At 39.0% G+C, this 26,917-nt stretch overlaps 1 protein-coding gene across 1 annotated transcript in view; it reads right to left on the bottom strand.

The window, feature by feature from the left end:
* CFAP43 (cilia and flagella associated protein 43) overlaps positions 1-26,917 on the bottom strand; it is a 74,993-nt gene that overhangs the window by 3,250 nt on the left and 44,826 nt on the right. The window contains exons 20-35 of the mRNA XM_015559284.1: positions 26,225-26,350; positions 22,620-22,724; positions 21,512-21,628; positions 19,515-19,745; positions 17,772-17,978; positions 16,062-16,151; positions 15,468-15,548; positions 14,735-14,860; positions 13,287-13,406; positions 9,734-9,841; positions 7,693-7,779; positions 6,788-6,876; positions 5,056-5,269; positions 3,610-3,722; positions 1,845-2,004; positions 934-1,098 (exon numbers count right to left, since the gene is read on the bottom strand). Of these exons, the coding sequence (XP_015414770.1) occupies positions 934-1,098; positions 1,845-2,004; positions 3,610-3,722; positions 5,056-5,269; positions 6,788-6,876; positions 7,693-7,779; positions 9,734-9,841; positions 13,287-13,406; positions 14,735-14,860; positions 15,468-15,548; positions 16,062-16,151; positions 17,772-17,978; positions 19,515-19,745; positions 21,512-21,628; positions 22,620-22,724; positions 26,225-26,350 (2,139 nt within the window). The remainder of the gene's footprint in view (positions 1-933; positions 1,099-1,844; positions 2,005-3,609; positions 3,723-5,055; positions 5,270-6,787; positions 6,877-7,692; positions 7,780-9,733; positions 9,842-13,286; positions 13,407-14,734; positions 14,861-15,467; positions 15,549-16,061; positions 16,152-17,771; positions 17,979-19,514; positions 19,746-21,511; positions 21,629-22,619; positions 22,725-26,224; positions 26,351-26,917) is intronic.

Genomic DNA, 26,917 nt, shown 5'->3' with positions numbered 1-26,917 from the left:
AATTTGCATGTTTGTCTTTTATTAGTGTAGAGGCCCAGGGCGCAAAGTCACATGCGACCCCAGACCTGCCACGCCATGAGACAAGACCTGCTGCGCCGTGAGACCCATCAATGCACCTCCTGGTGACCAGTCATTTGGTCATTACGGCATTATGGCCTCTGGCCTTTTATAATATAGATAGTCTAAATCATTGAAAAGGAAGTTGTGAGCTAGGGTAAAGGCAATGGGGATAGAGAATGAAGGAATACATAAACTAGGCAAGACATGGAAGGAAAGGCAAAGCAAAGAGAGTAATCAAAGATGACTACAACTTTAAGCCTGAGTGAGTGACTAAAAAAACACTACAGAAGCAATTTAAGAAGAGATGCTATTGGGAGGTATGAAATATAGAAATAGAGCTTGAGGGAGGTCAGGGCCAGAGAGCTTGGATTGGAGTTGAACTGGAAACCAGAGAGCTTGAATTAGTTTCTTAAAAGTAATCAATTAAGTTAGAACATAAGCAGAGCTAAGGGAAAAGTCTTAAAAAATAGGTATATTCAAGAGTTAGAAGCAAAAGAGAAATCAGTAAAAGGGGCAAAGTGGTTTGACATGTTGGAAGCAAAAAAGGAGAAAATGGGGATGATAAAAGCTACAGGAATGGGCAATCAAGAGAGTCAAATGCTATAGAAAGTTGAAGGATGATGATGACTGGGAAAGTGACCACTGGATTTGACAAGTAGGAAATCCTCAGTGAACTGCAAGATAGAGCTATACAACAGAATGGATCACAAAGAACCCAAGGCAGTAAATGTAAATTACCAGAAAGAAAAGACAGATTTTGTAGACAAACTATGAAATACTTCTGGCTTCGAATATGCTTGATATCACTGAGGCTTCTAATTAAATACTAGTTGAATGAAATTAAAATTATATAGTGGGGCAGGGAGAACTTACCTTTTGACGTTCTCTTGAAAAAAACAGCATCTGAATATCCCAAGCCCTCTGATTTAGATCTTCCATTTCCATCTCCATTTTCTTATGTTCCCACTCAATCTGAAATATTCCTTTGTGGATATCTTTACTTTCCATCATGCTAGCAACTTTCTTATGCCCTTGAGTCTTAAAAAAAAGGTATATTCTGATGTTCGTATAATATGATTTTGCACAAAGAATAGAGAATATTTGAAGCAGTATTCTATAATTGGAAAACATGGATCACAGAAATAATTGTGTCTGTTTAAAAATATAGCAAATATTAAAAAATTACTTCTTGGGCAAAATCTGACGACTATAAAGCATGGTTATTAAACAGAAAGAATTATAGGATAAATTTGAATGGTATAGCCAATTTATATGTCAATGCTTAGACAGACCAATCACCAATCTTCCAATCTGTATGCATTTGTAGCCTGGCTCTCTGCCCTGCTTCCTGATGCAATAGATAAACTGTTGAAAATAAAGATTAAGAGAAAGTCTCAAAGGCAGACGCATTACATTGAGCAGAACAAAGATTTTTTAAGAAAATGTAGTACATATCATGTCAAAAACTCTGTAAGCTAGAGAAAATAAACACATTTGTCATAAAAATGGAGGAATAAGAAATATTTAATACAGTAGGTAATATGTTGTTGTTTTCTCTTTTTTAAAAAAATATTTTATTAATATTTTACAGAGAGGAAGGGAGAGAGAGAGTTAGAAACATCGAACAGCTGCCTCCTGCACACCTCCCACTGGGGATGTGCTTGCAACCAAGGTACATGCCCTTGACCGGAATCGAACCTGGGACCTTTCAGTCCGCAGGGCGACACTCTATCCACTGAGCCAAACCGGTTTTGGCTGTTTTCTCTTTAAAAAATAATAATTACCCTAATCACGGCATTCAGGTCTTCAATTATAGTCTTGTTGATGAGAATGGCATCAGGATACTCCAGCAATAACTGGAAATTCTCCAGTTCTACTTGTCCTTGTTTAAGGAGAATTTGGATGGTCAAATTCAACTGGAATTTCACTTTCTCTTCCTGTAATCTAAGTTTAAAAAGATTTCAAAGTAAGTAGTTATAATGTATTTATATTAAGAGATCGTAATCTAAGTTTAAAAAGATTTCAAAGTAAGTATTTATATTAAGAGATCAACCAAAGGACTTGTATGCATGCATATAAGCATAACCAATGGACATAAGACACTGGGGGATAGGGGAGGCTAGGGGACTGTCAAGGGCGGGGAAAAAAATGGACACATGTAATACTCTTTGTAATACTTTAAGCAATAAAAAACAAAACAAAAACCAAACAAACAAAAACAAATTTCACCTATTATCGGGCAATATCCAAATTTAAATGTCCTTCAGCTGAAGGAAAACATGCTGGAAATTAATGTAGAAAATATGTTCCCAATAATGAGCTTTCCCAGAGGTCTCCAGGATACCTCTTCTTATTGATATAAATCACTCTTGGGCGGCTCAAAGAATGGTAGGGACAGAAATATATTCATAAAGTTTCACTTTATGATTATAAAACATTAATATAATTGTGGTCATAGTAGACAAAAATAGAGATGCTACCAAATAATAAATCTATTGATGTTTTGATTACGTATTGACTTCTGATTATATATTAAGAATGTTTAATCTATCTGCTACTTATCAAATCTATTTCTAGGTAACTCATATTTCTCTTTATAACCTAGATCTTAAAATGACATGTCAATATGGCTGTAAATATAGCCAAAAGTAAAGTAAGGACAAAGCTGTAGCCCTATCACTCAGCAAAATACAACAAGTTCCCCTAAAGAAAAAGATATTAGCTGGTTAGGTGACTAGATGGAAAATTCTTAAATAACTAATTAATTTTCCACACAGTTGTTTGTGTGGCTTGAGCCCAAAATTACTGATCAGCAAAAACAAATTCTTTGTGTTTTTTTGTAGAAGGAGATGAAAAAATACTAAATTTTTTCCAAAAGTTACCTATCCTATATAATAAAAGGGTAATATGCAAATTGACCCTATGAGCAGAACAACCAGGAATGACCAGTTGCTATGATGTGCACTGACCACCAGGGGGAAGATGCTCAATGCAGGAGCTGCTCCCTGGTGGTCAGGGTGCTCCCACAGGAGGAGCTCCACTCAGCCACAAGCTGGGCTGAGGGCTGTGAGCACAGCGGTGGCGGTGGAGTCTCTCCTGCCTCCTCAGCAGCTCTAAGCCCGTCAGTCGGAGATCCCCTGAGGGCTCCTGGGCTGCCAGAGGGATGTCTGACTGCCAACTTAGGCTCGATTTCCCCGGAGTGGGCCTAAGCTGGCATGTGGACATCCGCCAAGGGGTCCCAAACTGTGAGAGGTTGCAGGCCAGGCTGAGGGACAACCTCCCCCCACTCCCCAATGCATGGATTTTTGTGTACTGGGCCTCTAGTTTGTTATAATAGTAATGGAACATGTAGGCAACTTCCATTCTGAAATAAGGTGTTATGTAACAAAATGCATTTTTTCAAAGAGAATTTCTGAAGCTCAAGGAGATATATAAGTCTCTGCCAGCTGTAAGCCAGTGAGTAAGCATTCTTCCCCCAGGATAACAGAAGCTAACTTAGCCCTAGCTTAGACTTTGAATAAATGAACATGAATGAAAGGTTGGATTTACAGAATTAGTTCATGGGACACTTTTTCAATTTCCTCTTGCACCTTCTCATCCTCATCAACTCTCTTTCGGAGGAAAGCCATCATTTCCAATAAACCAGCTGCTTTCTGCTTTACCTGAAGAAACCAAGCCACAAACATCTCAGAACATATGGAGCTTTAGAAATAAAAGCAAACAAAAATTTAAAGAATTTTAGAAAACATACATCTGTTAACTTTGTTACAAAACCTTAATAAATCCATCTTTCTAAGAGATTAATAAAAATTTAAATCCCTGCCATATGTAATTATACAAGATTTCTAGAACTTATATGGTATATCCCATGAATAATTTGAAAATATTACTCTTGCTGAAAATCAAATACGCAAGCAATAGAATTTTTCTTATATCTTAACATTTGTTCTCATCACCTTAGATAAAATGATAAAATCATAGATACTTTATAAAAATAGGCCAATCTGTGGCACTGAATTTAGGAAATTTGGGGGAGGGGAGGAAGGAGGTGGTCAAGAAGCAATAAGAGGAAGGATTCTCTTTCCAATTAAACACATTCTCAACTTTTTACCCTTTGCTAAATTTTATATTTTATTGACTTCAGAGAGGAAGGGAGAGGGAGAGAGAGAAACATCAATGATGAGAGATCATCATTGATAGGCTGCCTCCTGCATGCTCCAAACTGGGGATCGAGCCTGCAACACAGGCCTATGCCCTGACTGGGAATGGAACTGTGATCTCCTGGTTAATAGGCCAGAACTCAATCACTGGGCCACACTGACTGGGTTACATTTAAAAAAATATTCTAGCAAAACTATAAAGTTGTTTCTGGTGAAATATAATTCTAATCTATGCAAAAACAGGTAAGGACTACTCAAGATCAAGGCAGAGAGGAGAAGGGAAGTTATGTCTATAACTGTGGTATCCAAGAGAGATATAATATGAGCCATAAATGCAAGCCACATATGTAATTTTAAATTTTGTAGTAGCTACATTGTAAAAAGTGCAATTAAACAGGTAAAATTAATTTTACTAATATATTTTATTTAACACAATATATCCAAAATATTTACATTTCAACCTGTAATAAATATAAAAATATTGAGACATTTACTATTATTTTTTTCATTATTTTAAGTTTTTTAAATCTGTGTGCATTTTCTACGTACAGCATGTCTCAATTAGGACTAGCCATATTTATTTCAAGTAAACAATAACTACATGTAGTGAGTGACCACCATTTTGGACAGTGTGGGTCTACACAGGTATAGACCTATACTTAGCCCTCAGTAACACTATGGTTAATATTTTATTTCATTGTTATTCTTATTAATATTACTAATACTACCCTAGCAAGAAAACCTAAACAATTAGATTTTCTGGGAGTACTGACCACCATAAACTATATATTTTATATTAGTGCACTAAATGAAAGGAAATTAAAAAATTGTATACTTTTTGTTCATTTTCCACTTTCATTCGTCTGGTCATACAGAAATGACTCCAGACCGAGGGGTCCAAGCCTTCTGGCATGTTATTAGTATTGTCCAAGTCATCCATGGCTTTCATTAACTGAGCAAAGGCATCTTTATTCAATTTCCCAGATCCTGGTCGTTCTCCAAAAGGCACAAGACTGGCCGTCTCTGAGTGTGTTTTCGGTTTGTGAATCCTGGTATTATTGATAAAAGCCCATCAACCTTCCACATTCTCACACATCCAAAAAAAAAATCAATGTTAAATAATATGATCCTTAGCATAGGTATGACATTGCATGACACTTTCCTTTGGCACTTGTAGTCAGATTATTCCAAAGAGAAAAGCACCCTCTTTGATCTGTTTCCATATTCTCTGGATCCCAGACATGACCTTGGCTTAACTATAGATGCTCCCTAACTGTTGTCAGCACTGGCCAATTACCTGGATTACAAAAGGTCTCCCTTCTTGAAGGAGAGATCCAGAGTGGCTGGGACAAACAAAATCCACAGGAGTTAGTTATCAGTGAACCAACTTTACAAGAAATGTTAAATGGTCTTCTTTAAGCAGTAAAGGAAAGTTCATAACCAGAAATATGAAAATATAAGAATTGAAAAAATACATTCTTCTTGGTATTTTAAGCTGGCAGGTGAAGGCCCAAGAGAAGGGTGGGTGTTCCCTTGTTCTGTGCCACGTCCTCTGCAGGTATCCTTTTGAAGGTGAGTAGCTTAAACTATGTTCCGATATGTACACAACTCGAGAAGAGCCTCTGTCATCTACACTAATAGATTAGTTTTGTTTCCCTGGGCTGTGGCTGGGAAGGGAGTTCACTTTCAAATGCTTTACAATACACCATGACGTGAATATTGTTATTCTGTTTCTCTAGATGAGGAACAGAATACTTTCTTCACAAGGCTTATTATAACTCATTACTTGAAAAATAGGGAAATCAAGATATGAAGCATGTTCTAAATTGAGTTCTTCAGGTTGCATGTAACCCATCAAAGGTGAGAGAACGAGTTTGTATCTCATACACAAAATGAGCCTATATCTTTGTGACAAACTCCTGATTTCTAGATTACATTTAAAAATTATGGAAATATGAATTTATAAAAAATTGGAAATATGCAGGACTGTAATTCTAATGATACTCTCAGTATAAAAATCAAGTATTTTAAAACTTTTGATAATGGTTATATTCAAGAATTTGTACTGGCATTTTTTGAACTTTGTCTTAAACACAATCACATGAGATGCTCTAAGAAAAAGTGATTTGTGGTAAAATAAGTTCGGAACACACTGCTTACTCCATTTTTTGTATTTGGAGATCCAAAGGCCAAAAACAAGTTCTGAGAAGTTCTTGTAAAGAAAACTGTTTAACTTTTTTGTTTTTTTAACCCAATGTTTCCCCCAAACTTATTTTGACCTGGAAGCCTTTTACATGTAGTTCCAATTCATACCACAAGGGACTCTTTGCTTACCTAGGTAACTATTTTTACATAATGAAAAGAAATGACTATTCTTCATTACTAACCTTAAGATATAAGAATAATCTTTAAAAAAAATGAATTATATCAAGACACTTGAACATTTTCACATAAAAGATGTTAGACTGAATATTTCCATCTAATTGTGAGAAAAGCTGAAATCTGACAACATTCCTATTTATTTAGAGACTTTTCCTCAGAAACATGATAGCAAAAGAGATACAAACCTTGGTCGGCGTTTAAAGAGTTTGTAGAGTATATCGACCTGATAACTGGGGATTTCAGAAAATTCCTTTTTAAAGCTGCGATCCATAACCTAAGCACAAACAGATCATTGCAGGATTGCAATTGTTTCAGAAACATTTTATTTGTTGCCAATATAGGGGGGTTATTATCACTTTGATTTTTAAAAGCCATGAAAACTTGGTTTATAAAGTAGACTTGTTAGGGAGTGACCACTCACTGTACAAGGATTTCTCAAAGATTTTTAATAGGAAGCACATTGGTGAATTAAAAATATTATTTCATATAACAGGTCTTAGAACTGAAGTTTGACAAAATATTTACCCATAAAACATGCAAAATCTATTCCATTCCATTTCATTCAATTTCATTCCATTCCTATTCCATTCTTCTTCTTTTTTCTTTAATTGACTCATTGCCTCCCACATGTGCCCCAACTAGGGCCAGGCAGCGAACCCACTACCCTTCGGTCCTTGGGCTTACGCTCTAACCATTAAAGAACACTAGAAAGGGCTACTCCATCCTTCTTTACTTACTTTTCTATTCCATTATTTTCCATTAAAAAACTGCTGATCATAGTCTACCAAATTGATATCATAACCAGCTAATGGGGCCTGCAACCTGAAATTTGAAAAGCTCCAAAGTCTAGATGGATCTCTCTCATTTTTGTGCAAGAGAAAGCTTAAACCAGAGATGTTTATACACATTTATTTTACACAGTGATTTTCAGAAATATACAAAGGTATAGAATGGAATTAACCCATAATTGAGAATTGTAGTATGAGAAGAATCTATGAGGAAATTAAATTGTATTCCTTTTAATCTTCCCTTAAGTGCAGGCAGCAGCAACTCTACTGCATTGGTAAGTGGGTAAGACTATGGCTCTCACCTTGTCTTCTGCCATTAAGTTGTCATAGTGCTCCTTGTACAAATCAAGGTCATCTTTAGCTTTCTGGATGGCCTCTACAGTCTGGCTCTATAATAACATTGGGAATAGCCAGTTGTAACTGAATATTTTTCAGAATAAACACAAATATTTGAGGTACTAAAAAGAACAAGGAATTTCTAGTACAAGATAAATGTGTCAGTGATGTATCCATTGCAGATAACATTTTTTAAAAATATATGTTTTTATTGATTTCAGAGAGAGGAAGGGAGAGGGAGAGAGAGATAGAAATATCAATGATAATAGAAAATAATTGATTGGCTGCCTCCTACTGGGGATGGAGCCTGCAACCCAGGCATGTGTCCTGACTGGGAATCTAACCTCGACCTCCTAGTTCATAGTCAATGCTCAACCACTGAGCCACGCCAGTCGGGCTGCAGATAACATTTATAGAAAAACTAAACCAACTGGAGACTTTAAAGAAACAAACATCTAATCACCTGTTTCTGAGTATAGCTAGTTCTGTATGCGAGTGTGGAAGTGACTACAGAGCATGCTACATTCTCAGCAGGGCAGTATGGATGATAAAATCTCACAGGCTTGGGAGTCTCCTGGAGCTGGGTTCTGAGAGACTGAATATATAAAAGGACAATGGCCAGACCAAATATAAAAATAGAACTCTTATTCCTAACCTCTACAGCAATTGGCCCCAAACTGTCAAGACTTGAAAAATAACTTTCATCTTTTAAAATATTTGCCACCATCTCTAACTGAGGACCAACCAGAGAAAGCCAATATACTCCCCAAACCTATCACATAGGTTGCTGAATTTCTAAATAACTTCCTCTCCCCCAACCCCTCCCCGCACCCCCCCGCACCCCCTCTTCCTCATGCCAATAACATCAGAATAGAGGGCACCTGAAGTCCTCTCTTTTTTTCATTATAAAGTTTTCCCATCCCTCTGCCTGCCTTTGAATGTCTGCCAAACACAAATGATGGTGGCTGGTTCCCTTACTATACCAAGCTCTGAATGAACAGTCTGCTTATTCTCATTTAGATGGTCTTCATTTATTTCCACAGTTCCAGTTTCTGCAATATTATATCCTAGTTGGTGACTTAGGTATATTACCAGTCTCTCTGAGATGGTCTCCACATCTGTGAGGAATGCCAGTACCCTGCAGGGTTGCTGTGAGTAGGGTTGTATGTAGAAGGTACTTTGCATATGCTGCTTAACAGACTCTTAGCAAAGAATAAGTACATATGTCATATATGGTACTTTAAATCAACCATGCTCATAACTTATCTTTTATTAATATTACCAATAAAGGCTAACATACTTAGAAAATTACATGAAAAGCATTTTTCTTTCATTGTCTCTTGGAAACTTATCTATCCATGCTCCTATTTATTAGATAAGGTTTTGCAGAATATGACAGCTTTTTATTCTATAAGCTAACCCACTGCTTACATTAGTAAAACTTAGGGTGCCAAATGGTCCAGAGAGAACAACATTCCTTAGTGAAGAGCTTGCAAATAGTTTAAAAGGCTACTAGTATATGTCTTGCCCAAGGCCCCATAGCCAGTCAGTGGTTAAAATAAGGTTTTTTCAACCATGAAGCTATATGGCCTCATTTTATAAACCATACTAGAGGCCTGATGCACGAAATTCATGCAAGAATAGGCCTTCCTTCCCCTGGCTGCTGGCACTGGCTTCCCTCTGGCACCCGGGACTCAGGCTTCTCTTATAGCCCTTCCTTTGTCTGGAAGGTTGTCTGGAAGGATGTCCAGTCTAATTAGCATATTATGCTCTTATTATTATAGATGTCACATGAAAGATATATAGTTCTTTTGACTAAAAGATTGCAAAGGAAGAATCATAACTTTCACCTCACCCTGGAGCAAAGTCCCAGGCAGGGAGCCATGGAATGCACATAGCTGAGTAGGAATATGGAAGGAAGGAAGGGTCTAGGCATGTGTGCTCTTGTTAAAAAAGGAGCATGTCTATCAAAAAATGCTGTACTCAGGTATCAGATACTATACTTACTTTCTCCTCCTGCTTCTTTTTAAGATAGTTGTTTAGAAATGTTTCCCTGGTGCTTAATTCTTCATCCAACAGTAAAGAAAAGAGAAGGTTATTTATTTTCAGTTCCTCCTGTGGGAATATTTAAAAAGGGGGAATGATCAATAGTCCTACTTAAGAAAGAATTTTTCATCTGTAATACCCTCAACAATAAAGATTTTAAAAATAATAATAATAAAGGATTATTCTACTTAGAGCCAAAGACTTGGCACTCATCAAGCAAGTTTATGACATATAAGAAAGATGAATCTTTTTTAAGAAAATGGGGATATAAACTGTTACAATAACTACTCAGTTGTTTTATACTTTTCATCTTTTCATTGTAAGGTAAAACCTATATACAGAAAAAATGTAACAAACAAATGTGGAGTTTAATGAATTATTATAAAGGCAGACACCCTTGTAGTCACTGTCCAGTTCATGAAACAGAACTTTGCCACTACCCAAAGCCCTTCCATGTGTCCCATCATAGCCTCCACCCCAATCATAACCACTGTCCTGACTCAGAGTAATCACTTTCTTGTGTTTCCTTATAGTTTTATTACCCAAGTATCTTTGTCCAAGTACAGTAGTATAATTTTTCCATTAAAAAATATAACATTTTTTAAGTTTCTTATACTCCACAGATTCCTTTCCATCCCTTTCTTTTCCTTACATTTGTCTGCAGTTATCACCTAGTCTGCATTTTACTAGTAAAATTTACTGCATTTACTAGTATATTTATGGTGAATTTATCAGGGTCCTTCATCCCATGTATTTCCTGAAAATTAGCAGCTGAATCAGAGGTCTGATGAGACCCATGTTTGGTCCCTTTAGCAAGACTGTAGGAGATGCTGTGTTCTTTGAAAAGGAGACGTATGTATAATATCAGGTTGTCTTTTCTTTTTGTGATGTTAGCAGCTATCAATGCTCAATGCCCAGGTCCATTAATCCATTGAGAATTGCAAAATGGTAATATTCTATTTCTATTGTACCTTTTTTTAACTTACTAATTGAAATCTATAATAATAAAAGGGTAGTATGCTAATTAGACCGGACATCCTTCCAGACATTATTCCAGATGTCCTTCCTGATGAAGCCGGGGCTGGAGGGAAGCCAGGTGCTGGCAGCCAGGGGAAGGAAGGCCTACTCTTTCATGTATTTTCGTGTATCAGGACTCTAGTTATTTTATAAAGAGAGGTTTCTCTTTATCTGCCCTTTGATTATCCTATATAATAAAAGGGTAATATGCAAATTGACCCTAACAGAAGAACGACTGGGAATGACTGGGCCACAAGCCAGGCGGACGGCTGCCAGCACAGCATGGTGGTGGGAGCCTCTCTCACCACCTCAGCAGCACTAAGGATGTCCAACTACAGCTTAGGCCTGCTCTCTGCTGGCAAGTGGACATCCCCCAAGGGCTCCCAGGCTGCCAGAGGGATGTCTGACTGCCAACTAAGGCCCGATTCCCTGGGGGAGCAGGCCTAAGCCAGCAGGTGGACATCCCCCAAGGGGTCCCAGACTGTGAGAGGGCACAGGCCAGGCTGAGGGACCTCCCCGCCCCCCGCGCCCCCGCCGAGTGCACAAATTTTTGTGTACCAGGCCTCTAGTAATACATATAGAAAGGTAGAATAAATACTTGATGCTTTCTCTTTATCAGTTTATTTAGATAATGAATTGGTTGTTATCTTCTGAAAGTGAACCATTAGCACTTTTTACTTTTTAAAATATCACAAATTCATAAATTAAAACAAATTTGATGGGTTTCTGTTTGTTGTAATTATTTACCATTGTTGAATCTTAAATTGTTCCATTTAGGGGAGCTTTTAAAGTTGGTTCCTGAGTCCTTTTGATATTACTTAGTGGTCTGTGATAGCTTTCTCATTCTCTTGTATGAAAGATGTTATAAGCATATCTTTTTAAAATAATAGCTTTATAAGATGTGTTTCCCATCCATACACTTATTTAAGTGTATAACCCATTTTGATTTTTACTATATTCACAGAGTTGTACAACCATCACCACAATCAATTTTAGAATATTTCTCACTCTGAAAATAAATCCTTTAGCAGTCATTTCCCATTTCTCTCCACCCCACCCTGCTCACCCTCCAGAGGCCTCCCTGCCTCAGCCCCAAGACAACCACTAATTAACTTTCTGTCTCTATGGATTTGCCTATTCTGGAAATTTCATATACATGGAATTATTCAATATGTGGCCTTGGTATATGGCTTCTTTCACTTAGCATGTTTTCAAGGTTCATCCATGTCGTAGCATGCACTACCTTTTTTTGCTGAATAACATTCTATTATATGGATAAACCATATTTTATTTACCCATTTATAATTGTTGGATGTTTGGATTATTTATACTTTTTGGCCATTATGACTAATGCTGCTCTTATGACTAATGCTGGGATATTCATTTCCAGTCTTCCCCCACCCAACTGCCATATGCACACACTCCCTTCCTGCCAGCCAGTCATTATGTTCTATCTATGGCTATGTCTGCTGAGGAGTGGCACCTCTCCCATGGCTACAGGTCTTGCTGGGCCCTGGTAACAGCTCCCTCTCCTTGTCTCTTTAGCTCTAGAGATGATACTGGTTTCCCATTGTTTTTAGTCTCAGTGTGTTTTGCAATTCCTTGCTGTTTCCCTTGTAAAGAGTCCATGCATTAAACTCTCTTAAATAAAACCTTTTTGGTATAGCATTCCTGTTGGGCTGCTAAGGATACAGATTGCTTCCTCAAGGTACCTTTAACTGCCCTCATCTTTTTTGGTTGGACCCCTTGCTTTGGTGAGATACATTTTCCAGCAGCTCTCTGAAAGTGGGTGCATGTAAATTTTTGATACTTTGCATTTCTCAAAATGTTCTTCTTTTCTTACACTCAGTTGATAGCTTGGTAAGGTATAAAATCCAATGTTAGGATTTTCCCTCAGAATTTAAATGCTCCACTTCTTGACTTTCTTGCTTCTCAAGTCAATGCATGCTTCATTTATATTCTTACTGCTGAATGAAATTAAGCCAGATTTTTCACTTGATCTTTTGTGCATGTGGATTATTCATTTATTTAACATAAAGATGAACCCAGCCCTTTGCTAGTCATTGGAGATACAGGGATGAACAAGACAGACTCATGGAGATAGTGCTGGGAGCATTAAAAAGTAACCACACAAAAATTGAAATTTAGTTGTAAATACATGATTCAAAGCAAAAGAACAAAGTATATGATAGGAAGATCTAATGTAGTTTGAGGAATTGGCTTTTAAGCTGGAACCTGACAGATAAATAGATACAGGCCAGGATGCAAAGACGTTGGCAGAGAATATTGCTAGTAGAGTTGGGAGGAAGGACAAAAGGCATCAGAGGAGGGAGTGTGGCAAGTGAGGAGGCGGGTGGCACAGATGAGGCTAGAGTGGGAGCCAGGGCCAGAGCCCCTAGGACCTTGGTGCCAGAAAGGACGTTGGTCAATATCCCAAGAACACTGAGAGGACCTGGAAACTCATTTTGAAAGGAGTTATGTAAGGAATCTTATTTACCTGGTTGATAACCATTTCCGCCTTCACTCTCCTTTCAAAGAGTCTTTTCAAATATTCATCAAAATTCTGTGTGCTTTCTTGAATTGAGTTTTGAAGCTTCCTCAATTCTGCTTCTAAGGACTGAAAGAAAGGAAGCCAACAGCAAAGTTAACGTTTAGGGACATCAAATGTCCTAGGAAGTGATGTTCACATTTTGCCACAAGGGAGGGGCAGGTGGCAGGCAAGTCTTGAGTGGTGTTCTAGGCTCTTCGGCCCCCTTCAACCAGAGATGTTGTACCTGGATTTGTTTAATAGATTGTGAGTCTGAGATTTTTGCTGAAAAATATTTTACTGAAAAAAAGAAAGTTAAAAATCACTGATCATTACTAATGATGCAGGTGGCGGTAAGCCTAGTAAAACAAATCACAGGAAATCTTTCCAGAAAATTCTGACTCTATATAGGACAGAAATTTCCAGGCAGACAATCAGCCTGGAAAAAGAAATCTTGATTTTTTGTAAAAGCCATGAATATATCTTCATAGAATATGCTGGGCTTTGTCAAGGCTGGGTTTTACCAAGTGAGCATGACCAGGGAGCAGGGAGGTTAGGCTGTGGGCAGTGCAGTATCGTACTGTGCAGGACCACGGAGTAAATAACCACACTTTATTCCTATCCCCCAACTCCTTGCAATCTTTACTGCATTCAAAACTACTCATTTTGGCTTTCAGGTAAGTACTATCTTACGACAAAATGCCAGGGCACTCTTAGAGGACAGCAGTGAATAAAAACATGACAGGTTAACAATAGGTTCAAAGAAATTGTTCATGAGATACAGCCACTGTAAAGCTGACAAACTGTCCTGCCTCAAATGATGGTATGATTTTATTTTCTTCACAGAGGAATAAATATTATTTATTTGGTTGTATACCATCAGCTTTTATATCTCCATTATAATTGTAAGCAATTTTGATGTGGGAATGTTTCTTCGCAATGGAAGGAGATAAAAGTAGAACTGCATTGCAAAAAATCTCAAATTAGAACTGTAAAGTGTGTGCTGGACTGATGGTGTCCTTCCCTCAAGTCCTTTCCTTGAGATTAAGAGTAAATCAAGCAAGAGTATTACTGAGCTCAAATAGCTTAGACAATACAGAGCAGTGCCTTGAATATACTGTAATAGGTGTTCATGAAACATTTGAAGAATGATTGGAGAACCAAATGAATTGTAATAACATGGGAAATGTTGAAATCAGGAAGAACTTAAAAAATTTAAAATACATTCTTCTTGTTTTAAATTGTTCTAACTCTTTAACTTTATATCCACCTAGTTTCCTAAATTCTCTTCAAAATTTCAGTTGAAACACTATCCTTCAACTACTGACGACAATGAGAAAATCAAGAACACTTAATTTGAAAATATACCAAAACAATCCTGGATATGGTAGGATATATGAATTATTTGCACTTCTGACCTTTCTATACTTATCTCTTTCTTCATTTAACTCCCTGACTTTTTTCTCATACTCTTTGAATTGTTTTCTTTCCTCTTCAGTCCATATAGCATCAGGTTTTGCCATGAAAGCAGGCTGAGGAATCACCTGAAGATAGAAAGGAAAGCATGTAGTGGAGCACAAACCTATATGAAGCAGTACAATACAAGTTCAGGGTTATCATTACAGTTAAAAGCAAGGGCCCTTTAACACGGTATAGTTCTTCACAGTGGCAAGATAATAACCGGACACTTTGACCGGTTATTATAAGAAAAAAAATGTTACAACTGTTTTTCTGTAACTTAAAGAGGTTGGACAGTTTGGGATATATCCAGACTCTTAGGTGACAGGTTTGGAGGTATGTGTTGATATCCTCATAGCTAGAATTACACCTGAGCTCCAGGGGCATCTATGTCAGGTGTCAAAGGGAATGTTTCTCTGGAGAATAACAGGTGCAGCATTATCCCTGCTTTCAGTGAGACCAAAACACTATGGTTGCTTGTTTTTGTTTGTTTGCCCTATTTGTCAGATTGAAAGGCAAGTCTGTGATTCCCAATATCTTATTTGTCTGGTGTGGTATGTTTATAAAGTACTGGAGGTTGTTTACTTGTTGCTGTAGAATTTTAAAGCTCAGGTTCATATAGACAAAAATAGTCAAATGTAAATAGTTCTCATCACCCAAATTCCATTTTGATAAGGATGCCGGAAATCTCACCATTCTCAGAATATCTTCCTTCTTGACTTCCAGGACTCCTCCCATCATGTCCATCAGGGCTCGATGTCTGGTGTCATTGGCCTGGGAAAGAGCCAGGGTCAACAAGGGCAGGTAGCTGACCCAGAGATTGGACACTCTAGTGGAGTGATGGCGATGCGCAAACTCATTTTTTTGGTTGATTTTTCTTTGTTAAATGGCATTTAAATATATAAAATAAATATCAAAAACATAAGTCTTTGTTTTTACTATGGTTGCAAATATCAAGAAATTTCTATATGTGACACGGCACCAGAGTTAAGTTAGGGTTTTTCAAAATGCTGGCACGCCGAGCTCAAAAGGTTCGCCATCACTGCTCTAGTGGCACCCCAGGAGCCTCCCACTCAATGTTAGAATGACTGCATTTAGGAAGGGAAGGGTGAGCAGTGGCATGGAGGGGAGAGAGGAAGGGGGCCACTGAGATTCCAGTGACTCTGACCATGACAAGTGTGTTGGCATGTTTCTATAGTAGAGTTCAAGAACAACACTATTAAACCAAATTAGGAAAAGGAACCCATAAAGGAATGAGGGTTTTAGGTACTGTGCAAAACTGCATACCTGTGACTGAAGCCATTGCTCCATTTTTTGGGCTGCAAACAATTCTTTTTTAGCTTTTTGCCAAGGAGGAATATGTTTTTGAATTGTAATCTGAAAGAAAAAAAATGTGGTTTTCTGCTGTTCTTACAAAATTCAACTATACTTTCCTTCCACACACTAAGAAGAGTTTAGAAGATATCAAGGAGATAAAGGGTATATCCAGATTTTACAACCAATTTCCAATATTTGGAATGAAGATAAGGTCTAAAATGAGGAGGTTGAAAAAAATAGTTTTCTCTATTAGCTCTCTAAATCCATCTCTGTCACTAAAGAAATTAAACAGGGGACCTGGTTTAGATGGGAAGGGAAGGGGTCCAAAGAAGTGCCATCTAAGCCAAATCCTTCAGGATAGAGGTTCTGAGAGGTCAAAGCTTGGGACATTCAAGGAATTGTGAGAATGCAAGTGTGGCCATAACAGAGCGAGGTAGGGAGAGCAGCTGGAGTGAAGGAGGCCCAGGGTGGGCCATCAGAAAGAGACTTGTGGGTATTACCCAGAGCAGCTACTGCAGAGGTTAAGCAGGGAAGGACAAAATGGTTTATAAGATCACTCTCCTAAATGCAGAAGGGATTAGCATATGAGAGGAAGCAGTGGGCAGGGTTAATTAAGTGCATACAAAGTGAGCCCAGAGCAGGGCCCAGGGGAGAGAAGCAGGTTGGGGTCCTTGTGTCTTAAGACTTGTAGCTAGAGTCTGGCTCTGGAAGATCCGACTTCCTTAAACAAGTACCGTGGAGTGTAGAGGTTAAGAGGAAGTACTCCGAAGTATAATGATTGAGTTCAAACCCCAACTCTGTTACTTACTACCTTTGTAACTGTGGTCAAGTTACTTCCCCTCTCTGTGCCTGTTTCCTTTTCTGTAAAATGGAGGTAATATTGGTGTCTATTTTATAAGGTTTCATAATGATAACTTAGTTTCAATCTAGTCAGGGTACTTCGAACAGTGACCGTATAAATGTTTGCCATTACTTCTAAGCGACACTGTTACCTTTTGTCCCAAAGCAATTTAGATCATTTCATGTGAATGAGGCGTTTTCTTGGAGCATTCTCTAGCAATTTTTACTTTTTAGAAATGAGATGCGGTTGTACTTTGTTTTCTTTAAGCATTTCTTGTTCACCGCCTCTGTGCCACACACCTCTTAAGGAGGCTGTCCAGGAAGCGCCCTTTCTTTGGGACCCGCGCTGCCCTCACGCCTACGTGATTACTGGAGCGCTGTCAGCCTCCCGCCCACAATAGAACCCAAACTCCTGCTGCACAGGCACTGGGCACAGTTGCGCCAAGCAGCCCCCTCCCAGGTAAATCTGGAATTGGGAATGAGAGATTCAGGTTCAGATCAGCTACTCTCTTCAGTGAGGGAGAGACAAAGCAGAAACTGCTAGGCTAGGAAGCTGAAATGCAGAGAGAAGAGGGCCAAGAGATGAAGACAGACTCCCAGACTGCCCACAAGACTCCAGTCTGAGGTTCCCACTTCTTTCTAGACTTGGTGTCCAAATCTCCTCTGAACAACGTGGGACTCATAAAAGAAATCTTCATTATTGCAGAGGCTATGTCGACTCTTTTTGTTACTTATAACTGGGAATGCTGTCACTCCCAGTAGTACAAACAAAATGACTAAATAAGAGTGTAAGAAACTGTCATGGAAAACAAAAGAAGGGATAATGCAGTTTGCCAGTACCTCACTATTTTCCACAACAAGGGTTCTCTCTGGCTTCTCACTGTCATCAAATTCTGGTAGCCAGACTAATTCTTCCAATTCCAGATCTAAAATAATTTCTTGAATTCTTACATTTCTTTCCTTCACACGTGCAATTTCAAACTCTTTTTGTCTATATGCAGCATCGAACTCATTATTGAAAATAGTTTTTACCTTGTAAGTGATATCCTGAAATATCAATATGTTACTGAAAACACATCACATTATATCTTTACTGGTAACATAATTCTACAACTTTACTTTTCCCACAAAATCATTTTAAGTTTCAGTAAATTAATCTTTCTAAAACACGGTTTATATTAAATCATTTCTTGGTTCAGTAATCTACAGTGGTATCCCATACATAGGATTAAGGCAACAACTTATACCACAACCTTCTTTCCAAAATGTACGTTATAACTCAAAATGCTGAAGTGGGTGATGAATAGTTGGAAGCTCTTTTGTATATATTCTTAAAAAATGATCATAAAACATGCAAAAAGCAATGTGTAAGTGATTAAATTGGGAAATGTCTTTTCTTTGGAACTGTGTTTGGGGGAGATGTAGTGAGGAAGAGATGGCCTACAGAGGTTGTTTGGAGAATCTACTAGACAAGCACAAGCACACACAATATTGATCCCATATACAGTCAGGTTATTCTCAGGTAAGAAAGGGATGCAAGTTGGCGAGGTGGATCAGCCAATTACTAAGGTGGCAGGTGGGTTCAAATGAATTATTCCCAACTCTGCTAGGAACAATGGATCAATTCAAAGTAGCCTTTATTTTACCATCAGAGTTCAGTCTCTATATCTATACTATTGAAGATGAAACCATTAAAGCAGGGTGGGAAAATGATCTTAGCAGCTGGCACCGGAATTTATCTTAGGCTCAAAGGACCTTTTTGTAGGAAAATGGTTTAATAAAGCAGCAGAAACGTGAAACCTTAAATGCATAGTTCAACAGAAACTGGGCAAGAAAAGAGGTAACTAAACAGTTCTTATTATAAATGCACAGGAATTTCAGGGGTTGAAGGAGAAGAGAAATAGATAGGAAGAGAGAGCAGAGTACCATGGCAGGGGGCTAGAACTCAAAGTGTAGACATGGCTGAAGGACTTCCAGGATCAGGAATGGCCAACATTAAATTTTAGACTATTTGTATTGGTGTAATCTTCATCATTGAATTCTCAAAAACCTTCCGTAGGCTTGTACAGATGTATTCTGAGATTGACTTATGTTTGGTGGAAAGCAAGCAGCAGGAGCTTAGAGCCTGAGGGATGCTGCACCTTATTCCCGAGGCCCAGAACTTATGCAAATCTTAGGGAGGAAATTATATTTCCAAGCTTAAGGGGATAGACAAACAATCACATCTTGATCATACAAGGAGGTCCTAATTGACGTCTGGTTTCCTTGAAGATGGCATTCAAGGGTTTCTTTTATCTTTGAGCTTATTGAAGATCTAAGTAGAAGAATGATTTGTTTGTGGTGTCAGCCAGTGTAGGTGTTTTTTAGAAAATCTGTTATCACAGAACCCAATCCAAATGGATGAAGGAAACTCTTGTACACAGCTTTGCTTAATGAACGTGGATATTTAAAGAACATCTGGTTATTCCTATGTGTATACAAAGACATCACTTGATTGGCATGAGATGTCAATTTTTGAGCCTTTGTAAGACACCTCATGAGGATGTTTAGAGATTTTCAGGGATAAAGAAAGAATTCACCCACTTTTAGTAATATAATCTGGTTGATTTTCTCCTCTCTGGAATGAAGTTCCAATTGGCTTGACAACAAAGAGGCATGTATCCCAAAATCAGTACACAGACTGCCAAGCAGGTAATTGGGCAACTTGGTATCTTTTACTGTCAAGTCTTCTTCCTCCTCTTCATCCTCGTCTTCATGACGAGGCTTTTTAACCATGGTCATAGCAGACTGAACCTCTATAATTTCCTTCCGTACCTAAATATAGAAAAAGGTGACATGGAAGTTAATAAGAATTCTCTAAAGGGCAACTTTGTGACAACCTAATTGCTTCAACAATCACTTTAAGATGTTAAATTCTCCCAGCTCGTATAGCTTGGTGATTAAGCGTTGACCTATGAACCAAGTGATTACAGTTCAGTTTTTAGTCAGAGCACATGTCTAGGTTGTGGGCTGGATTTCTAGAAGGGGATGTGCAGGAGTCTGCTGATCAGTGGTTCTCTCGCATTTTTTTTGTTTCTATTTCTCTCTCCCTCTCCCTACCTCTCTGAAATCAACAAAAATATGTGTGTTTGTTTTTAAAAAAGAAGTTAAATTGTCCTGTCAACAACTGAATTCAGAGTGATGGGTAGACTTAAAACTGCTGAAGAGATGAAAGCTTTGGAAACTGATAAACTATGAGTAAGTCAAAAGAGTAGAAATTGTCCTTGCTGGTATGTAATATTTATATTTTGTTGTCAGGATGATAGCTATTTGTAAATATTTTGAGTCTTTGTTAGAACTTAAGCATTAAAAAAATACACCTTTTCATGTTTACAAAGGAACTTGTTCACATAGGACTGGTAGGTAGGTTAAGAAGAATTAAATGCACCTTCATTTTATGCAGGAGGCCGCCCATTGTCTTCACTAGCAGAGAAGTGCAAACAAGGATCCCAGAATGCTGGTGACCCTTGAACCCACGGCAAGGGCCTGAGTTATGCACTGATTGTCTAGTCCAGACAATGGGGGCTTAAGCTATTTCTTGATCAAATAGTCTCAGAGTAAATCCTTCTAATATTTACTGACCTTTAAGATAGCCTGTTGGTTACTGCAATTACCTGCCTACGGGTTTTATGCTTAACCAAAGTTGAATAAAAGGCTGGTGAGGCCTGGGCACCGGTAGTTCTTCCCCTTGAGTTTGACTTGCCCGCCCGGCCCCCCAGTATTTCCAAATTATCTCTTGTCTCCTCTCTTGCATTTGTGTGCGGCTCCTCTTCCAGATCCTGAACCCTGAACCACGCGGGGCGGGGGTGGGGAACACACATACACAATTTTATGTTTCAGAAAAATAATGGATGCAAGGTTCTTGTCAAAACAAAACTACACTAGTGGGGCAAGTGTTTTTGTAGTGGTTTGATAGAGATTGCTGCTTTGTAAAAAGCTGGAATTGCTTTAGGAAAAAGCATAATTCCATCAAAACAGACACTACTTCATCTTTGATCAATTATCTTAATTCGATCCCTAGAGAGATGAGAAGATAAAAAGAGTAGGACATTTCATTCCCAAATCTCATTTTTTTAAAGTATAGCTTTATATTTATTTTTTTATTTTTAAAATATACTTTGATTGATTTCAGAGAGGAAGAGAAAGGGAGAAAGTGAGAGAAACATCAATGATGAGAGAGAATCATTCATGGGCTGTCTCCTGCATGCCCCACACGGGGGATCCAGCCTGTAACTCGGGCATGTGCCCTGACAGGGAATAGAACTGTGACCTTTTGATGCTCAACCACTAAGCCACACTGGCTGGGCTGTATCCTCACATTTAAAGGCTGGCCAGTGTTGTGTAGGATACAGGCTTCTTGACTCTGTGGATTTGATTCCTATATTCATTAGGATATGTTCTACAAATTAATATGAAATGAAAATATAAATACAGACAATATCTAAATTTATTCTAAATTGTATCCCAACTCAAATCTGTGTGTAGATTTTGAAGTAAAACATATCACTTTTATAAAAACACACATATATTTAAAATTGTACTTTCAAACACTCTGTTTCAATCCTCCTTTGCTGCAAAACCCTCTTCACTTCTTTCAGCTCTTCTGCCGTGCGTTCTTTCATTGGGAAGTTCTCAACCACGTAAGGGATATGAAAGCACTTGTTGGAAAAACACACAAAAGAAATCCATTGTTAGTGCAAGTGTGTGTATCTGGAATGGAGTGGGGGATGTTTCCCCTGATGAAAATTAATTCATAGGTTATCATGTATGAGTGAAATTGAAAGTTTCTTGAAAATAAAACAATATATTCCATTATTACGGGCGTAAACTTTGTTTAAAAATGCTGTGTTTTGTGAAGGATTTACATCTGGAGCAGTGGTTCTCAACTAGGAGTGATGTTGCTTGCCCTTCCCCCTCCTCTCCAGCCCCTCAAGGACAGCTGGCAATATCTCGAGGCACTTTTGATTTTTACTAATGGGAGTATTGGGGTCTAGCAGATAGAGGCCAGGGATGTTGCAAAACATCCTACATTCAATCCACAATAAAGAATCATCTAGTCCAAAACTCTGTTTTTGAGGAATATGCAATCACATAAATGTAGTCTGACCATAACCAAATGGGGTATGGAGCATAATTAAAAGTGAAGAGGGTGCTGTTAATAGTTACTCTAGGATCACAGGTATAAACTGGACTTTGGGTCACCCTACACATAGAGGGAAATGGGAATCTCAATGAAAAAGCATGAAAAACAGTCCTTTAGAAAATGTGAAGGCAGGCACAGGTAGAAAGGTGAAAAATAGTATTTTTAATTTTCAATCTGTGTGGATGGTGAGTGACATTTTGAAACAGACAGATATGAAGACTTGGATGCAGGTAGTGTCATAGAGAAAAGAGATGCTAAGACAAATCTTAAGAGATGCTAGCTTGGAAGTACACAGACTGAGCAGAGAGGGAAGAATGATAAGAAAAAGTGACACATCCAGGTAAAATTCAGTACAGAAAGGGGCAAGGTATGCTTTGAATGCTTTTTTAATGTATAGATTTTCTTAAAGTTCTTTTTAAAAATTTTTTCTGCCATGAGACTTTCAATGAAATTTCTCACTGGCTAAGTTAAGGCGTGTACCTTATACCTGCAGTTATATCTGTTACCTTCAGAGCCCGGCCTTTCACAGCCATTGAATTCCAGCATTCCTCTTTAATAATTTCAGCCAAATATCTCTTGGCTAGGTTATGCATCTCCACATCTTTTCTCATCTTGAAGAACACAGATGAAGGGAAAGATAAAAATGAAAATGTGGCCTCTTAAAAATAAAATCTCATTTGTAAATTCACGAACTGTCATGGCTGCATACTCAGTAGTGGTGGAGTTTGGTCTTCTTTCTCCAACACAGTGCTGCTCTGATCCCAGATGCACTGGGTAGTCAGCGTGAGTTTGGAGACAGAAGCAACGTTAGAGTGAGAATGGGAACAGGCACCTAACCCACACTCACTGCAGAGCAGTCCAGCTGAATGGGCTGGGAGAACCCGGTACCAGAATAGGAAGGGACATTCCAGGCCTGAGTGAAGGCAGGGCCAAGGAGGAAGAGCCTGAAGCCTGGTGGGCAGACTGGCACTTCCTTACTCAGATCCTAGTTGTGGGATCTTAGCCAAGTGACTCTAGCCCTGAAGTTTCTGCAAGTGGGGAAAACAAAAACCTATCTTTTTGGATTGTTGCAAGACCAAATAACATTCAAAAAGCCCCTAAATTGGTGCTTATTTTGTTATGATAAAAATGGGATCATTTTCAACAGCTTCCTATTGCACTTTTAATTAAAAAAGTGAAATTCTTTACCGTAATAGACAAGGATTTGAGAGCTGGCCTCTGCCTACTTCTCCCACATCCAGTGAGGCTCTCTCGCCCACTGTGCTACAGCCTGTCTGCCTTTCTCTTCCTGGAGTACTCTAAGCCACTTTTGCCTCAGGGCCTTTGTTCTTGCTGCTACCATTGCCCGATATTCTCTCCCCAGAACTTTGCATAGCCAGTCCCCTCTCTTGTTTTAGTTCCCAACTGAAATATCACCCCTTTAAAGTGCTATTCTTTGACTACAGAAGTGGATCTCCCACATACATCACAGCATCCAGTTTGATTTAATCACACAATATAGAGAGGTTTGTTTATTATTGTCTGTCTTCTCCACTAGATTAGCCCTATGTAGGTGGGACCTATCTGTTTTATTTACTGTTCTAGAGGCCTGGTGGGGTCCATTGGCCTGGCCTGCAGGGATTGGGCCAAAATTGGCTCTTCGACATCCCCTGAGGGGTCCTGGATAGTGAGAGGGTGGTTCTCGGGTGACGCACCCTGGAATCAGGCTCCCTCCTCTCTGGTTCTGGGTGTGTCACCTGAGAATCGCAGCTTCCAAGTCGCTGCAGCTCAGCAGCTCCTGCATTAAGTGTCTTCCCCCTCGTGGTCAGTGTGCATCATAGCTACCAGCCAGTTGGCGGATTGCTTAGGCTTTTATATAAATAGACTAGAGGCCCAGCGTACAAAATTCTTGCACTCGGGGGGATCCCTCAGCCTGGCCTGCACCCTCTCGCAATCCAAGACCCCTTGTTCCTTACCACACACCTGCTCGCTGCTCCTTACCACTCAGCTCACTGCTCTTTAATGCCGCCACAGAGGTGGGAAAGGATCCTGCCACTGTTGCTGCACTCTGGCTTCTGGCTAAGCAGCGCTCCCTCTGTGGGAGCTCACTGACCACCAGGGAACAGCTCCTGCATTGAGCATCTGCCCCTGGTGGTCAGTGTGCGTCATAGCAACCGGTTGTTCTGCTGTTTGGTTGATTTGCTTATTAGGCTTTTATTATATAAGACTAGAGGCCTGGTGCACAAAATTCATGCATGGGGGAGGGGTCCCTTAGTCCGGCTTGCACCTCTCCAATCCGGGACGCCTCAGGGGATGTTCAACTGCTTCTCGCAATCTGGGACCACTGGCTCCTAACCACTCACCTGCCTGTCTGCCTGATCACCCCTAACCACCTCTGCCTGGCTGCCTGATCACTCCTAACTTCTCCCCTACTGGCCTGATCGCCCCTAACTGCTAGAACCCGGGCTGGCTTCGCCCGGGCCGGCCACAGCCGCAGGGGACCATTGGTGCACAGCTTTGCCTGGGCTGCAGCTGCAGGCACTCAGGACCACAGGGCGGGGAGCTTGTCTCTCTCCCAGGCCGCAGGCACAGGTGAAGCCGCTGGTGCCCAGGACTGCGGGGCTGGCAGCTTGTCCCTCTCCCAGGCTGCAGCCCCAGCCGCTGGCACCCAGGACCGTGGGGCATGCGGCTTGTTCCTCTCCCGGGCTGCAGGCACAGAAGCAGCTGCTGGCACCCGGGATCACAGGTGGGCAGCTTGTCCCTCTCCCGGGCCACAGCCTGTCTGGTCCCCATTCCTCTCTTGTGAGCTCATTTGTGATAAGCTGGTCCCCATTCCTCTCTTGCGAGCTCATTTGTGCCTGGCTGGTCCCCATTCCTCTCTCCCTAGTGTTGAATTTCTGAGCTGTGATGGCGTGAGGGCATGACGACCATTTGAATATTAGCTCTTTATTATATAGGATTCCCAGCACCTACAATAGTGTTTGGCACAAAATAGGTATTCAATAAGCTTTGTGGAATGAATTGATGGATAGATAAATGATTATTCAGGTACATTTTATCTCCTCGAGTCAGTCTGTTGAGGTCCTTTTGATCTTGATTCTGTTATCCAAATAAATTTTCACTTATTCTCAGCACCATGTCCCTCAATTTGACAAATCTGCCTCATTTCTACATATTCACCCCAATCATTAATAAACATGTTTAACAGGACAGAGTCCTGATGCATATCATTGGAAACCTCTCTCCTAGAGACATCAGTCTCTGTGTAATTGTTTAACCAACTATGTAATTCACTTAAATGTCCTTGAATCCAGCTATATTTCATTCTCTTGTTTAGAGGGGGAAATGTGTTTACACATGTACACTCAAAAAATCAAATATACCATGCATGTTGAGAAAGAGGTAACTTAAGAACATCCTATATAAAACACAATTAGGGATTTTACCTAAAATAAAATAAATATGAGTAAACAATGTGATGGGACTGCCACAAAAAGATGCAAAGGCTTAATTAATGGAAGTACAGAATTTTGTAATGTAGATGTTTCAGTTTACGCTTTTCTCTAAACTGGACAGATAATAATTGGAATTCTTTTGTGGGTGCCAGCTTTAAAAATAATGAAATCAGAGAAAAACTATGTGATGGTGATGAAGCTATTCAAACTACATTATATTATGGTCATAGGAGCTGGGATAATTAGCTGAGACAATAGAAGATACCATGGTAATTACTAATCTTCTCTAACCATTTTCAGAATGGCCATCGAGTTGATGGTGCCCAGAGAATAGAAGAATCAGTGAGTATAGAGAGAAAGATTTCAACTCTAATTAAGGTTGACATGAAGTGGCTGAGGGGATGTCTAAAAATGTTCAAACACATGGTGGAAGATGTTTGGTATGAATATCATGGAAGAGAGACAGACATCAGATGTCTGGCTGGCCTGGATGGTCTTCTTTCCCCTAACCCCCAAATTCAATAATTCTCTGACTTGTTCCACCCATATACACTAGGTTTGCTTTATTCATAGTGTGTGCTGGAAAACTTTTTGTTTTATTTGCATAATTCTAGAAAAGTTTTCCTATTTTCTCTCTGCTTCCTTTACTGTAGTGCTTAAATCAGATTTTTCCATACCTCTGCCACTTCTCTCTCACTTTCTTTCTGAAGCCGGTCCAGTTCGTCCAGATCCAGGCCAAATTCCCGTTCCTCTAATTTTGCAATATGATCTTCTGCTTCATTTTCTTCCATCATCTTCAGAACCTGAATTTTAAAATAGGAAAGGATGGTGACAAGTGAAGAATTAAATTTTAAAGACACAGTTTTCCAACCCTTAGATAAAAAAATAAAGTTTCTGTTTATTTAAATATAACTACTGAATAAAGTAGGTTATGTGCTTATTGTGATAATTTAAGTTTTAAAGTTTAATCCTTAAAAGCTCATTCATCTATTAATAACCAACAAAATTTACAAAGACATTACTTCATTAAATTATATTAAGGAATTATTGATATTTAGGTGTGCTAATGCTATTATAGCTATGTGTTTTAAGAGTTTTTATCTTTTGGAGGTTCACATTTAAATAATTAAAGATGAAATGATATGATATCTGAAATTTACTTCAAAATAACCAGGGAAGGGGCTTGTGGGTAGAGGTCTATATGAAATAATATTGGCAATGGGATTTATTATATTATTATTTTCTTGCCTTTTAAAAATATGTTTTTATTGATATTAGAAAGAGAGGAAGGAGAGGGGGGAGAAACATCAGTGAGAGACAAAAGAAGTATAAGAAAATTAGACCAATATTACTTATGAATAGAAATAACA

This window comes from Myotis davidii, unplaced genomic scaffold (assembly GCF_000327345.1).
Source record: "Myotis davidii unplaced genomic scaffold, ASM32734v1 scaffold332, whole genome shotgun sequence".
Classification (NCBI taxonomy): Eukaryota; Metazoa; Chordata; class Mammalia; order Chiroptera; family Vespertilionidae; genus Myotis; species Myotis davidii.
This window is presented reverse-complemented; position numbering and strand designations above follow the sequence as displayed.